The sequence below is a fragment of the Salmo salar genome, chromosome ssa04, assembly GCF_905237065.1.
Source record: "Salmo salar chromosome ssa04, Ssal_v3.1, whole genome shotgun sequence".
In the NCBI taxonomy this organism is placed as follows: Eukaryota; Metazoa; Chordata; class Actinopteri; order Salmoniformes; family Salmonidae; genus Salmo; species Salmo salar.
The window spans coordinates 67,294,163-67,309,414 of NC_059445.1; the positions used below are offsets into that span (position 1 = coordinate 67,294,163).

Below are 15,252 nucleotides of genomic sequence, written 5' to 3' on the forward strand. Positions count from 1 at the left end.
GTTCGCCCCCGTTACATTTTATATAATTGTGATTAACAGCAACCTATTACAGTTAGTAACATAACACTGTTGACACATTGTGACAGCTCAAATGATGTGGTTGAAGATGGACTTGTGCAGGGCTCCTAACCTTGTTCCTGGAGAGCTACTGTCTTGTAGGTTCACTCCGACCCTAATCTAGTGCACCTGATTTTAATAATTACCTGCTTAATAAGTTAATGAGGTTAGTTAAAACTGAGGTTGGATTGAAAACCTACAGGAGGGTAGCTCTCCAGGAACAGGGTTGGAGAGCCCTGATGTAAACCTACAGGAGGGTAGCTCTCCAGGAACAGTGTTGGAGAGCCCTGATGTAAACCTACAGGAGGGTAGCTCTCCAGGAACAGGGTTGGAGAGCCCTGATGTAAACCTACAGGAGGGTAGCTCTCCAGGAACAGGGTTGGAGAGCCCTGATGTAAACCTACAGGAGGGTAGCTCTCCAGGAACAGGGTTGGAGAGCCCTGATGTAAACCTACAGGAGGGTAGCTCTCCAGGAACAGGGTTGGAGAGCCCTGATGTAAACCTACAGGAGGGTAGCTCTCCAGGAACAGGGTTGGAGAGCCTTGGACTAATGGATCTAGTTCTTACATCAATGCATTTGAAATTCAATAAGTCACTACGAAGGTGCAGTTCCCAGAAGTGGAGCTGATAATGGCTGAAGTTAATTTGTTCTTAATGTAGGACATCAAATGATCAGATTTGGATGAGTTGGCTGCAATATGGCAGCAGTACTTCAGTCAATATCAGTAAAGGATATCGGTTATTAGTGAAGTGTCAGTAAAGTGTTTCTAAAAAAACTAAACCTTAACACCAAGACAAGCAATATGGAAAGTTTAATTTAATATTAATGATCATTAAGTGAACAATAACGGCCAATATGGAAATACAGTGTATTTGGAAAGTATTCAGACTCCTTGACTTTTTCCACATTTTGTTACATTAGAGCCTTATTCTAAAATGTATTAAATAAAAATGTAGCGTCATACCCAAGAAGACTATGCTGTAATCGCTGCCAAAGGTGCTTCAACAAAGTGCTGGGTAAAGGGTCATACATGTAATATTTCCTCTTTTTTTTGACATTTGCAAAAATGTCAACCTGTTTTTGCTTTGTCATTATGGGGTATTGTGTGTAGATTGATGGGGGGGAAATTCTGGATCCATTTTTGAAGAAGGCTGTAACGTAATAAAATGTGGAAAAAGTCAAGGGGTCTGAATACGTTCTGAATGCGCTGTACAAACAATACAGATGGAAGTAGATAAATGCTTAAATGTTGATGTGCAGTTACATTTTCAAACACTCAATTGCTACTGTAATTTAGTGCTACTAGATACAATTATGTATCGTAAAAATGTTTTTATGCAACACCGAAATGTGGGGAATTCACAATACCGGAGGTAATACTTTTTCTTCTGCTGCCCAGCGAGATGCCCTCGCGCTGTGTGGAGGAATTCGATGTTCGGGGTGTCCTCAAACCCAAGGGGTGGCAAACTGTTGTCCCTGTAGCAAACTCCAACACCATCGCCACTGTTAGAGGACATTCTCCATCTGAGGAGTACACAGTAAAACATTTAAAATACATATTTAAATCACAAAATGGAAAAATATGCAGTTACTGATAAACTTGAACAATTGACTATTTTACCTTGCACCTCAGCCAGCCAGTTGAACAGTGGCAGATGGTGTCGCTCTCCAAACACCGCCAGTTGCCACCAGGTATGGAATAGGTTACTTTAAACAGGTCCCTGGCATTGGGAGGCTTTATGGAGTCCACAAAAAGTGCTCGGAAGCTGTCCGGGTGATTCCCCAATGCTTCGAGCAGCCCAAGAGAGTTGAGACGATATTTGAACCTGTTATGGTTTAGAGATAGTATGTATATTTAAAATAAGTGTTAAGGACAATATAGTGATGTGTATTGATTTAGGGGGGTGGACTGATTAAAAATACTTATGTTAGAGGAGGTAATAACAAGTACTTCACAGATTTATGACAGAGTTGACTTACTGCTCCAAGGCCACCTGCATGCTCCCTTGGACAAATTGTTGAGCCACCAATTCAACCACACCATCTCTGTCCTCCATTGTCTTGACAACAATCCTTTTTGTGTAGGGGAACTAGCCTCCTCCTGTCCTGTCTGTCTTAAAGGCCTCTACATTTGGATTCATCTGGGGGAATGTTTCCCCCAAAACCTTCAAGAAGCTGCTCTCCTCCTGACCATAGGGTACTTTGATCTGCCTCACAGGATACTCTAAAGATACTGAGATATGGAAACATTATTTAAATCTAATAAAACGTATCCTAATATAAAACAGGGAAATAGTCCATGATCTTTAAATCAGTAAAATAACCTACAATAAGTCTATGTTTAATCACAAGATAGATTCACACCTAGCTTACTTACAAAGCAAGCACTGTGCATCGCACTGTGTCCTCATGTACTACATGGATATAGGGAAAATGTACCTATCCTGTTCAGCTGCTGGATGGTAGGGTCAGCGATCAGACAATCCCTCATAGTTATCAACCTGCTTCTCCCGGTTTGCCGCCTTTGGACTCCAGCATTATTCCGTCGACTGAACGATTGAAATCTGACGTGAAAACGTTATAAAAGTTCCAATAATGACACTCAGCATAATCGATGCCGCCCATACTCGCGCACCCAACGGTATCTGTTGCAATCATTAGCAAGCTAACGTTACTAGGTAGTTGTGCTGGTTAATGTTGACCAAACTTTACAGTTAACACTATGCATTGGGCCAGGTAGCATTCTCCTGGCATCTACCAAACCCAGATTTGTCCGCCGCACTGCCAGATGGTGAAGCTTGATTTGTATTTGTATTTATTATGGATCCCCATTCTTCCTGGGGTCCAGCGAAATTAAGGCAGTTTATACAATTTTTAAAACATTACCATACATTCATAGATTTCACAACACACTGTGTGCCCTCAGGCCCCTACTCCACCACTACCACATATCTACAGTACTAAATCCATGTGTATGTTATCGTGTGTGTGTGTGTACGCATGTGTCTGTGTCAATGTTTGTGTTGCTTCACAGTCCACGCTGTTCCATAATGTTTTTTTAAATCAAATTTTACTGCTTGCGTCAGCTACTTGATGTGGAATAGAGTTCCATGTAGTCATGGCTCTATGCAGTACTGTGTGCCTCCCATAGTCGGTTCTGGACTTGGGGACTGTGAAGGGACCTCTTGTGGCATGTCTTGTGGGGTATGCATGGGTGTCCGAGCTGTGTGCCAGTAGTTTAGACAGACAGCTCGGTGCATTCAACATGCCAATACCTCTCAAAAATAAAATAAGTGATGAAGTCAATCTCTCCTCCACTTTCAGCCATGCATATTATTAATATTAGCTCTGTGTACATCCAAGGGCCAGCTGTGCTACCCTGTTCTGAGCCAATTGCAATTTTCCTAAGTCCTTTATTGTGGCACCTGACCACATGACTGAACATTAGTCAAGGTGCGACAAAACTAGGGCCTGTAGGACCTGCCGTGTTGATAGTGTTGTTAAGAAGACAGAGCATCGCTTTATTATAGACAGACTTCTCCCCATCTTAGCTACTACTGCATCAATATGTTTGGACCATGACAATCCACGGTTACTCCAAGCAGTTTAGTCAACTCAACTTGCTCAATTTCCACATTATTTATTACAAGATTTAGTTGAGCTTTAGGGTTTAGTGAGTGTTTTGTTCCAAATACAATGCTTTTAGTTTTAAAAATATTTAGGGATAACTTATTCCTTGCCACCCACTCTGAAACTAACTGCAGCTCTTTGTTGAGTGTTGCAGTCATTTCAGTCGCTGTAGTAGCTGACTTGTATAGTGTTGAGTCATCCGCATACATTGACACTCTGGCTTTACTCAAAGTCAGTGGCATGTCGTTAGTAGCTCAGTTGGTAGAGCATGGTGTTTGCAACGCCAGGGTTGTGGGTTCGTTTCCCACGGGGGACCAGTACGGAAAGAAATGTATAAAATGTATGCATTCACTACTGTAAGTCGCTCTGGATAAGAGCGTCTGCTAAATGACTAAAATGTAAATGTAAAAATTGAAAAAAACAAGGGACCTAAACAGCTACCCTGGGGAATTCCTGATTCTAACTGGATTATATTTGATAGGCTTCCATTAAAGAACACCCTCTGTGTTCTGTTAGACAAGTAACTCTTTAACCACATTATAGCAGGGGGTGTAAAGCCATGACACACAAGTTTTTCCAGCAGCAGACTATGATCGATAATGTCAAAAGCTGCACTGAAGTCTAACAAGACAGCCCCCACAATCATTTTATCATCAATTTCTCTCAGCCAATCATCAGTCATTTGTGTAAGTGCTGTGCTTGTTGAGTGTTAATGCTGAAATTCTGTTGTCAATTTGTTTACTGTGGAATACCATTGTATCTGGTCAAACACCATTTCTTCCAGAAGTTTACTAAGGGTTGGTAACAGGCTTTTTGGTCGGCTATTTGAGCCAGTAAAGGAGGCTTTACTATTCTCGGGTAGCGGAATGACTTTAGCTTCCATCCAGGCCTGAGGGCACACGCTCTCAAGTAGGCTTAAATTGAAGATGTGGCAAATAGTAGTGGCAATATCGTCTGCTATTATCCTCAGTAATTTTCCATCCAGATTGTCAGACCCTGGTGGCTTGTCATTGTTGATAAACAACAATAATTTTGTCACCTCTTCTACACTGACTTTACGGAATTCAAAAGTACAATTCATGTCTTTCATATTTGGTCCGATATACTTGGATGTGTAGTGTCAGTGTTTGTTGCTGGCATGTCATCCCTAAGTTTGCTTATCTTGCCAATGAAAAGTAATTAAAGTAGTTCGCAATATCAGTGGGCTTTGTGATGAATGAGCCATCTGATTCAATGAATGAAGGAGCCGAGTTGACTTTTTTTCCCAAAATGTCATTTAAGGTGCCCCAAAGCCTTTTACTATCATTCATCTTTGTTTCATATTGTAGTTTCTTTTTCTTTCGTTTAGTCACATGATTTCTTAATTTGCAGTACGTTTGCCAATCAGTTGGGCTGGCAAACTTAACTGCCATACCCTTTGCCTCATCCCTTTCAACCATATATTTTTCAATTCCTCATCAATCCAAGGGGATTTAACAGTTTTTACAGTACTTTTCTTAATGGGTGCGTGCTTATTAGGAACTGGAATAAGTAGTTTCATAAAGGGGTCAAGTGCAGCGTCTGGTTGCTCCTCATTACACACCACAGACCAGCAAATATTCTTTACATCATCAACATATGAATCACGACAAAACTTCTTGTATGACCTCTTATACACTATATTAGGCCCAACCTTTGGAACTTTGTTTTTCCTAGATATGGCTATTATCTTGTGATCACTACATCCTATGGATTTGGATACTGCTTTAAAGCAAATATCTGCAGCGTTAGTAAAGATGTGATCAATACATGTTGATGATTTAATTCCTGTGCTGTTTGTAACTACCCTGGTAGGTTGACTGAGTGTTTTCCTGAGTGGGCAGCTTGATGATAGCCAGTCAATATTTAAATCACCCAGAAAATATACTTCTCTGTTGATATCACATACATTATCATGCATTTCACACATATATTATCCAGATACTGACTGTTAGCACTTGGTGGTCTATAGCAGCTTCCCACAATAATGGGCTTTAGGTGAGGCAGATTAACCTGTAGCCATATTACTTCAACAGTATTTAACATTAGATCGTCTCTAAGCTTTACAGGAATGTGGTTCTGAATATAGACAGCGAAAACCGCCTCCGTTGGCATTTCTGTCTTTTCGGTAGATGTTATAACCATGTATTGCTACCACTGTATCATCAAATGTATTATCTAAGTGAGTTTCAGAGATAGTCAGAATATGAATGTCATCTGTTACAAGCAAGTTATTGACTTCATGGACCTTGTTTCTTAGGCAATATATGTTAATATGGGCTATTTTTAGCACTTTTCTGGGTCACTTGATTGTTTTTAAAGCTTCTGGGAAGCTTATCAGAGGTAGACTTACTCATGTTATTTACATTGGAGCTGATTATGCAGTTCACCCTGCACTAAGTGGTCTTCCAACTATTGCACACCGCCTCAGTGCTAACAGTGTAACTCTGGGTTATAGGCTCATGATTACTGCTTACAATAGTTGTTGGATAAACAGATGTATTCGGTGCAATTAGGGGTACATTACTTACATTGTGTTTGCCAATGCCCCTAAGATCATGTACATTTGATGCAGCACTATGACGACTCATTGTCACAATGGTAGGGATAAACTGAGCTGGTCTTGGATCATTTACCAGTCATTGTTTCAACGCAGCGTTGAAATGCGTGGACAGAGTCCAGGAGCCAAGATGATTTGGATGGACTCCGTCATTCCTGTAGAGTATCTTCTGTTTACAGAAGTTGTCAAAATTATCAATAAAAGTGACTCCAGCAGAGCTACAGTACTGGACCTGAAATTATTGACTGGTTTTTGGAGTCTTTTAATGCTAAAATCAGTTCTTTAAAATCAATTTTCAAATGTTCCGAGCTAGCCCTCCTGATGTCGTTTGACCCCAAATGGACTACGACAGTGTCAGCTCCCGGCATCTGTGGTAGAACACTCGGAAGCAGCCTTGTTATGTCCTGTAATCGTGCTCCTGGGTAGCACAGGGTTCTTGCCTTTGAGACCGAGATGTTTCTCACCATAGAGCTGCCTATAGTGACAGCTGGTGATGTTGAATGGGCCGGTCTCTCAGGCAGCCTCACGGTCTGGTGAGGCTGGGAGCTCCGAGGATCTGAACCCAAGGTAGAAGCCACCAGAGAGGGTGACAGAGCCGAGGACGAAGACGCAGGTACCTCTGGATCCGATCTTGATTGGAAAGCCACAAAGGACGAAGGCGCCGGACCCTCTGGATCCAGGGCAGCAAAGCTGTTTCTGGTCTGTGTCAGTTCCGGGCTCAACATCTCCATGGAGACCCCCGTTGCCAGAGGACGACTTCTTTGACTTCCATGGCAATTGACGTACCTCCATGGCTGGTTGGTTGGGTCGAGATCAGCTCTGTTCTCCAGGGAAGTGAGAGACCCCGTCGGGGTAGGAACCCTGCCTAGCACTGGCCAGTCAGCTGTGGAGAGCCGACACGGCGGTTCAACTTCCACCAGACCAGAGCGGCGTCCGGCTACTGGGGTGGAAGAAAAAGAAAAAGTAGGTGGGCGTGGGTTCCCCAGTAGCATATGTAGGTTTGCTACTTGCTTGCTAAGAGTAGCTACTTCGCTCCTGTAGTCCTCCGCAAGCAAGCAGTTGCTACATTGAAAGTCAGCGTGGTCCACATTGTCCCAGAACAAAGCAAAGTAAACACAGCTCCTGCAACGCTGGAAACATTCAATAGCGGCCTCCATTTGAGACCGCCGAGCCAGCTAGGCTAGCTGGGCTTTCGCATCTCTTCCCCTATACGGAATCTGGCAGGTTCCCAGGACAGGTAGCAGCGCTCACAGCAATTTAGCCCAACAGAGCCGCAGGATTCAAAATAAAATAAAAGTATATAAAAACACTCAGCTTTTAAACCGAGGTCTTTAGTTCAGGTTTCAGCTTTCGACAGGTTTCAGTTTCGGCGTTCAACAACAACAAACATACGTCGCCCTCTGATTCATCACTCCAGAGAGAGCGTTTCCACTGCTCCAGAGTCCAATGGCGGCGAGCTTTACACCACTGTGTGCGGCTGCTTGGCCATGGAAACCATTTCATGAAGCTCCCGAACAGTTCTTGTGCTGACGTTGCTTCCAGAGGCAGTTTGGAACACGATTTATACGCGCTTCAGCACTGGGTGTTCCTGTTCTGTGAGCTTGTGTGGCCTACCCCTTCGCGACTGAGCTGTTGTTGCTCCTAGATGTTTCCACTTCACAATAACAGCACTTACAGTTGACCGGGGCAGCTCTAGCAGGGCAGAAATGTAATGAACTGACTTGTTGGAAAGGTGGCATCCTATGACGGTGCCACGTTGAAAGTCACTGAGCTCTTCAGTAAGGCAATTATACTGACAATGTTTCTCTATGGAGATTGCATGGCTGTGTGTTAGATTTTATACACTTGTCAGCAACGGGTGTGACTGAAATAGCCAAATCCACTAATTTTAAGAGGTGTCCACATACTTTTGTATATATAGTATACACAAAAAAATATATATATATTTTTGTTGCCTCAGGGCAACCCTTTTTTGTTGCCTCAGGGCAACGTTGTGCAGTTAGGTTACTTTACAGGGCAATATCATGCTAAATGGAAGACATGTAAAATGATGGCCTTGGTCAATGTTTTTGCCAACATATCCACTAACATTCACAGGCAAATGGACACAGGGACATTCTATGGGTGAAAGTAGCCTAATGGAGCAGTTAGGTTCATACCCTCTGATAGTGAGGACAGCAAGGAAGAATGGGGCCACAGATTCAGGTTTGAGAGGCGGTGAAATACTAGCTCATGCCCAATTTGTATTTTCTTATGAAAATAGTGCTTGTTTCTACTATATTGTCTTACGTAAACCCCTATGAAAACCATTTTAACTGAATAACATTTAATCCTATATCATATGGCCAACGTACTGTATGTTGATAATCGATAGGCTAGAAAAGCTGATGATTTTATAGTCTTTATTCAACACATTACAAACACAACAACAAAAAAACAGAGCAAATGCCAGACAAAACACAAACTTTGGCATGAACATAAAATTACACTGGCTGTTCTTCAGAAACAACAATACGTATGTCATGATCTGTGTATCAAAGTTACATGTTCATTGATTTCAGGTCATAAATCAATTTTGTGTTTCTTCCTGGAGTATTCATGGGCTATTTAGAATACACAGCAACACACAAAGATGCAGAACATCCATTACAAGTTGTTCATTTAGGATCACATAAATATATCTCTGGATTTGTGGCAAAAAAGGTGAAGATTTGACAAACATTTTACACATAATAAATAAATAACAAATAAAATGATGGTATACCGACTGATGTATGTACTACTGTATGTTAGAAGAAATCACAGTACATTTTCAATGGAAAAAAAAAAGTTTTATCTTTTGGAATTGCTCAAATGAGTTCTGGTGAAATGTGCAAACAATCAAAAACACAGTGAAGTCAATCCAGAAAATATATCTTCTCCTTGAAGGTCATTGATAAGTCTTTATTGTGCACTGGTCTTCCAAAAACATACAGGTCAGAGAATTAGGTCTTCCTGTATTTGGTTTAAATGGTTCTTCGAGTCATTTGGTGAATATGACTGTGTTGCAGCAAGGGCAATGATAGGTCAGTGTCCAACGTAAGTGGTCATGTGGTATTGGTAGTCGTCTCTTTGGGTTATTTGACGTGGAAGACCTTTCTCTGAGGAGATTTCCTAAAGTTCCCGAACTTCAAGAGGTCACTTACTGTTGTTCTTCATGACGAGAGGTTGTTTTCCAACATGTTTTTTTCTTTGTTTGTTTAAATTTGAAACGTAAAAATTATGACAGGAATTCAACCATTCGTAGCATTTGTCCTTTTCTTCATTCACTTATCATTTCATAAAAAGAGAAAAAAGAAGTGCTAACGATCCCCTGTTCTTCCTCCCCATTTCTGTCCCACCCTCCCTACCCAGGTGCGTGGCTGTCCTGTATCCTCTTTCTGTCCTTCTTGAGTCCAGACCAGTGGCTCATCTTAGCCCAGCCCCACTCTCCCCCCTCCAGAGGTAGTCCTGTCCAGGGGAAAGAGAATGGTGCTCCCCCCCCAAGTCCCCGGCCTGTCCTGTCATCTGGGGGGGCTTAGCGATACGAGCGATGCCAAGCTGAGGCGCGGGTCGCTGTTGCTGATCTTGAACAGGCCACTGGGCCCCAGGAAAGCCTCTCTCTCGCTGGGGAAATGGTTGATCACCGTCTCCAGGTCGTTAAACACCGCTGTGTCGCTCAGTTGCTTCCTACTACGCAGCCGGTGCCGCCGCAGCACCACGATGCCCGCCGCTAGGCCAAGGGCAAGTAACGCCAGGATGCAAGAGGCGGTGAGGGTGGCGGAGGAAGGCTTATTTGTCAGTCGGGAGGCGGGCTGGAAGCTGAGCTGCAGCGTGAACTCACAGCTAGGTCCCATGAAACCTGTCGGACACTGACACACAGGACCCGTGAAGTGGGTGAAGCAGGTGCCGCCGTTCTGGCAGGGCTGGGCGCTGGCACCGCGGCCACAGGCGTCCGAACGCACACTGCAGTTCTTGCCGGCGTAGCCCAACGTGCACGAGCATGTGTAGTCGTCCACGCTGTCCTGGCAGGTGCCAGCATTCTGGCAGGGTACTGAGGCACAGTCGTCGATGTTGATCTGGCAGTTGGCACCGGTAAACCCGGAGCGGCAGCGGCATAGCACGCTCTGACCCAGGTCTAGACACTCACCACCTATAAGACAACATATGACACGGCTCCACTTAGTGCACTGCAGCCTACCACATTCTGAAGTAGTACAAGATGGGGTACATGGGCTTTCACGCTGTTGCCACTTAAGTCTTCATGGCGTCTGTCTTTATCAAAATAACATGATTCTGTCAACAGACTGGGATGCGATGACTAACGAGGAACTTTTGTTCCCATGTCACTAATCATTTGGACAATTCACAATTTCGCAGGTGCTCGCATCTTTCAAATTTCAGAAGGGGACATTTGGGGACATTTGGCCCATAGACTTTCCCCGAACATGCTGAGAGGGAGTGGAGCTTACGCTCCTCGCTCTGGTATCTTTTTAACACATCTCCCCCCAGAACTTAATCAACCATCTGATGCAATTACACAAGATTTTAGTTCTGTGTTTCCGAGAATAATATTTTATTGACTTTCTCCAGGAAGATGTGCTTAGGTTGTGTGCATTGATATACTTTGCAAACATGTATTCATTCATTGTTCAACCAGCCAAGTCCAGTACTTCATTAGCAAGTACTACCAGCAGGTGCATACTTGAACCAATAGAGGTCATCAGAACCAAGACAAGCTCCTCTCCATCCACTTTCACCTGCTTCCACATTTTTTTTGAGCAGATGAACTGTTTTAAGTTCCTGGGCCTAACCATCTCGTCCAATTTGACATGGTCAGCCAACACAAATGCCTCTATTTCCTGAGGCGACTGAGGAAGTTTGGCATGAGCACAGGCACTCTAGTCAACTTCTACGGAGTCACGGTAGAGAGCATCCTGGCTGGATCCATCACCGTGTGGTATGGTAAACCAACACAAGACACAAAAGGCTTCAGAGGGTAGTGTTCAATGCAGAGAGAATCATTGGCACTACCCTCCCCTCCATCGAGGCCATCTATGCTGACAGATTCCGCACTAGAGCCCAAAAGACAGTATGGTACCCCAGCCACACAATGCTCAATGCTCACTTGGTGGTCAAGAGAGCATTGTCGAAATCAAAACCCAACCCTCAAGTGAGTCATGACGAACTCACTTACAAAACTCTGTTTTAGACAAGACTGACTTTATGAACAAAATTATACTATTCACACTTTGTAGTCAATTTTGACACTGGAATAAATGTTTCTGAATAACATCGATGCCACAGGCTTTTTTTCAGATAAGTTGTTTATTGCCTTCAGTTGCACTTTAATACTTGCAAATGTAAAAAAGAATAAAAAACTACTTGAACTTGATACACTACAGTCAGACTCACCATTCAGACAGGGGCTGTTGCTGCAGCGGTCCAGTTTCTTCTCGCAGTTGGAGCCGGTGTATGTGGGAGGGCAACGGCAGGTATAGCCCCCCGTTAGCGTCTCCATGCAGGTGCCCCCGTTGAAGCAAGGCCCGTCGGCACACGTCATGGCAATGATCTCACAGTTCTTCCCATAGAAGCCCTGGGGGCAGGTGCACGAGTAGTCGTTCTCCAGGTCCTAAAGAGAGAGAGTATTGTTGTTAGAGAGACACCTAGACTGGGCTTTGGCTTTTTACAATCCATAGATGATCCATGATTACTGATCATGTTTCTGACATTGTCTTATTTTAACATATTTATTACTAGAATGTGTTTGTTACACTGTGTTTGTGTCAAGGATACATTTCTATTTTACCCTCAAATGGACAATTAAGTTGAAATAAAAAATTAAAACATGGCATTCCAAGTTAATTAAAATAAAAGTTTGTTTAACACAATTCAACTAAACTAGCCAATATTGAACAACGCCTATTTCCTGCAAGCAGAAATATTACTCACATTGCAGCTGCCTCCGTTCTTGCAGGGGTTGCTGTCACACTCGTTGGTCTCCAGCTCACAGTTGGTGCCGCTGTAGCCCGGGCGGCAGGTACAGGTGTAGCTGCCCTGGCCTGTGTTGGTGCAGGTGGCATCGTTGGCACATGGCCGGTGGTTGGTGCAGTAGTTGAGGTCCTGGTCACAGAAGAGGCCGCCCCAACCCTCCTTGCAGTCACACTGCCATGGCTGGCCACAGGTGCCATGGAGGCAGCCTGGGTAACGCACACACTCATTGCATGAGGGCCCCTGCCAGCCCATCCTGCACTTGCAGTCCCCAGGGGCCTCGCAGTAGCCGTGCCTCTCGCTGCAGTCCGCCGAGCAGATGGCTGGAGGAAGGAGGGGAGAAATGGGAGGGTGATTACAATGAATGGGCAGATTGGGCACCCCCCCTGCGCTTTACATCACAGAACATACACACACACACACAGACACCCAACCCTGTCTGCTCCCCCCCAGCCCCATCTCAGACTTCAACTGTTTAAGTATGAAACCAAGCAGCTGGTGAGCACACAACCGCAGGAACAAAAGCCAGTTCTTTCTTTTCTCCCTCTGCCTCACGCACACCCGCAACACACAGACACACAGCATCTCCAACATGTGTCCCTGGCAGTCACGGTTCTTTCTCCCTTTGTTACAGGGAACAAAAGGCAGATTGAACTCCACAAGCAATCAGCAGTTAAAACAATAACAAAGCTACTCCCTGCCACTGTTTCACCAAAATGGAGCACTCTCAAATCCGTAGACAGAGCTATAAATGCAAGGACTGACCATCCATGGTATTAAAATTATAGGTTTCATTTTTTTAGGCTATACAGTGTTTGTTTACATTTACTTTGTTTGCAAACATTGGAGTAAAACAAAGGTGATATTTTGGTTTCAGAGGGATACGACAGTTGATCTAAGCTCATGGGGCATTTCTAAGTTATATTCTTCAAGAATCAATAGGTACAAAATGGATGTAGTTACTGCAGATTGCCCCTTTAAGACTCCTGCAATTATGCCTGTCTAAAATAGTAGAATGGCTGGTTAAAGGATTAAAGTGAAATCCTTTAGGGAGACGTAATCTTAATTTAGAAATAACTTGACACGAACATTTTCATAAAACAAGGGTGAATTAAAGTGTTGCACATGCTTCATTGTTGGTGTGATTGTGTAGGCCTGTATGTAATAATTATTGTCACCAATCATTCAGGTCTAAATGCTGCCTCTATGCTGTCCCTGTGATACCTTTAAAAAGTATTAATTGTGTTTTCACCAAGGAGAATGCCAATTATAACATTAGCCTCATTGATCAATTAATAATTGCGTGCACTGTGCAGTCTATCCACAATGGGCCTGTACAGTGCAGTCCGTCCAAACTGGTTGACAGCATCTGAGTCTGGACAGTAACGTAGCCTAAAGTCATTGACGTTTACTCGATTGTACTTACGATCAGAACAGTAGTTGCCCTTCCAGCCCTCCAGACAGTGTTTGTTCCCCTCCTCGTCACAAGTGTAGTGGCCCAAAGTGTCGTCGCGGGGTCTGCAGTACTCGGCGCAGCTATCGCCAAAGTAGTACTCGTCACAGAATACGTGGTAGGAGTAGCGCAGCTCGCTCTGCTCTCCGAAGTGGACGTCTTGAGACCAGTCCTCGCCGATGGCCAGTCTTCTTCTGGTTGCCAAGCGGCTGACAAGGTTGTTTTGGTTGTCTGAAATATACAATAACATTTGTATTTTAGTAGCCTATTGACATATTGAATGTTTGAACTTAGGTAGGCTGTTAAGAAAGGCTATAATATGTCTACTGCAACAACACCTTACCTGTGTATTCTGTAGGGGTTTCTGCGTTCCATGCTTCAATTATCAGCGAAAATGTTCCCTGGAATAGAGGTCAATCCTGGGTTAAAGTTTACGCAATAATGATATACAGTAACATAATTTGTATTTCCATGTCTAACATTTAATATTTATGTATAAACGGTTATTTACCGGCCACTTGAAATGGAACGGTATTCTAATTGGAGCGCTGCTGGAAATCGAGGTCTGATCTGCGCGGATGACGTTGGTGTGTCCGGTTCCAAACGTGCACGGTGGCTCCGCATGAATAACGTCCTCCGAGTGTTTTAGACAAATTCGGAAAAATATGTGGCAGTCCCTATGCCTTCTGCATATGCGGTGGGCAGTGTTGAACGAATGGACTTTCAGCTCAAACACACCAGAGGACGATACCTGCCAAGAGAAGAACGAATTGGACATTAGAAATCATATTTAAGCCGTGTGTAAAGCAAGGCAATATTGAATGGTTCCTTATTGTTACCTTTCGTACTTACCACTTGCATTACAACCAAAGCCAAGACACATCTAAAAGGTAGTGAGGCCATTTATGGCAGTTGTTTGGTTGGTAGCTATACAACAATCCGCAGGTGTATACATTCGTTGTGTCCAATAGAAGTGACACGCGCTTATTCCCAAAAAATCAAATGGCTAAAGCTGTAGAAAAATATCCTTGCAGTCACACCATAAAATAAGTGTGAAAAGGCATAAAAAGTCCTCGCTCTTTCCTTTTCCCTGGTCGTGGTTTTCACTTGTTTTGGTTCTGGTGCTTAATGAGATTGATTGGGTTTTATACCCCTGATGCGCCCTCTTCACGCGTTAGGAGGCGGGACAGGGAAAGACCCAAGGGACAACCAGTAGATGTGGGATGCGTGTGGATTTGGTGCTGATTAAATTTGTCAGCAAAATGTGAAGGCACAAGGCCTATACTTCGACCATAATCATATTTAAAGTGTGATTGGACCAAGACGAATTGTATACAGTAATACGAATAGCCAAATGTCCACTAATTTGGAGATATGTGGGCTAGCTAGCTTATGGAAATAGTATGACACCTGCATCTAAAACGGCATGTTTAGACCTACATATTTAATTATTCAACTTCTATCAGACATAAAATAAAATACCAAATTGGAAACATGTAAAGAGAAAGTTGTTAATTTAAGAAC

The 15,252-nt window shown here is 43.5% G+C and overlaps 1 protein-coding gene across 1 annotated transcript; it reads right to left on the bottom strand.

The window, feature by feature from the left end:
* Window positions 1-8,654: 8,654 nt before the first annotated feature.
* Window positions 8,655-14,866, bottom strand: LOC106603699 (delta-like protein B). The gene is made up of 8 exons (XM_045717266.1): window positions 14,581-14,866; window positions 14,240-14,479; window positions 14,072-14,129; window positions 13,702-13,959; window positions 12,237-12,598; window positions 11,700-11,916; window positions 9,833-10,437; window positions 8,655-9,779 (listed from the first exon to the last, which is right to left on the bottom strand). Exons 1-8 carry the CDS (start codon window positions 14,629-14,631, stop codon window positions 9,714-9,716), a joined length of 1,857 nt encoding a protein of 618 aa, XP_045573222.1. The 5' UTR covers window positions 14,632-14,866; the 3' UTR covers window positions 8,655-9,713.
* Window positions 14,867-15,252: the final 386 nt, after the last annotated feature.

What these genes read in the sequence shown, in the direction of transcription:
- LOC106603699 (XM_045717266.1), bottom strand. Translation starts at nt 14,631, where the DNA reads ATGGCCTCACTACCTTTTAGATGTGTCTTGGCTTTGGTTGTAATGCAA. An exon ending in AGAACGGAGGCAGCTGCAAT is followed by an intron (nt 11,917 to 12,236) that starts GTGAGTAATATT and finishes CTCTCTCTTTAG; the next exon opens with GACCTGGAGAACGACTACTC. An exon ending in GCCTCAGCTTGGCATCGCTC is followed by an intron (nt 9,780 to 9,832) that starts GTATCGCTAAGC and finishes TTGGGGGGGGAG; the next exon opens with CACCATTCTCTTTCCCCTGG.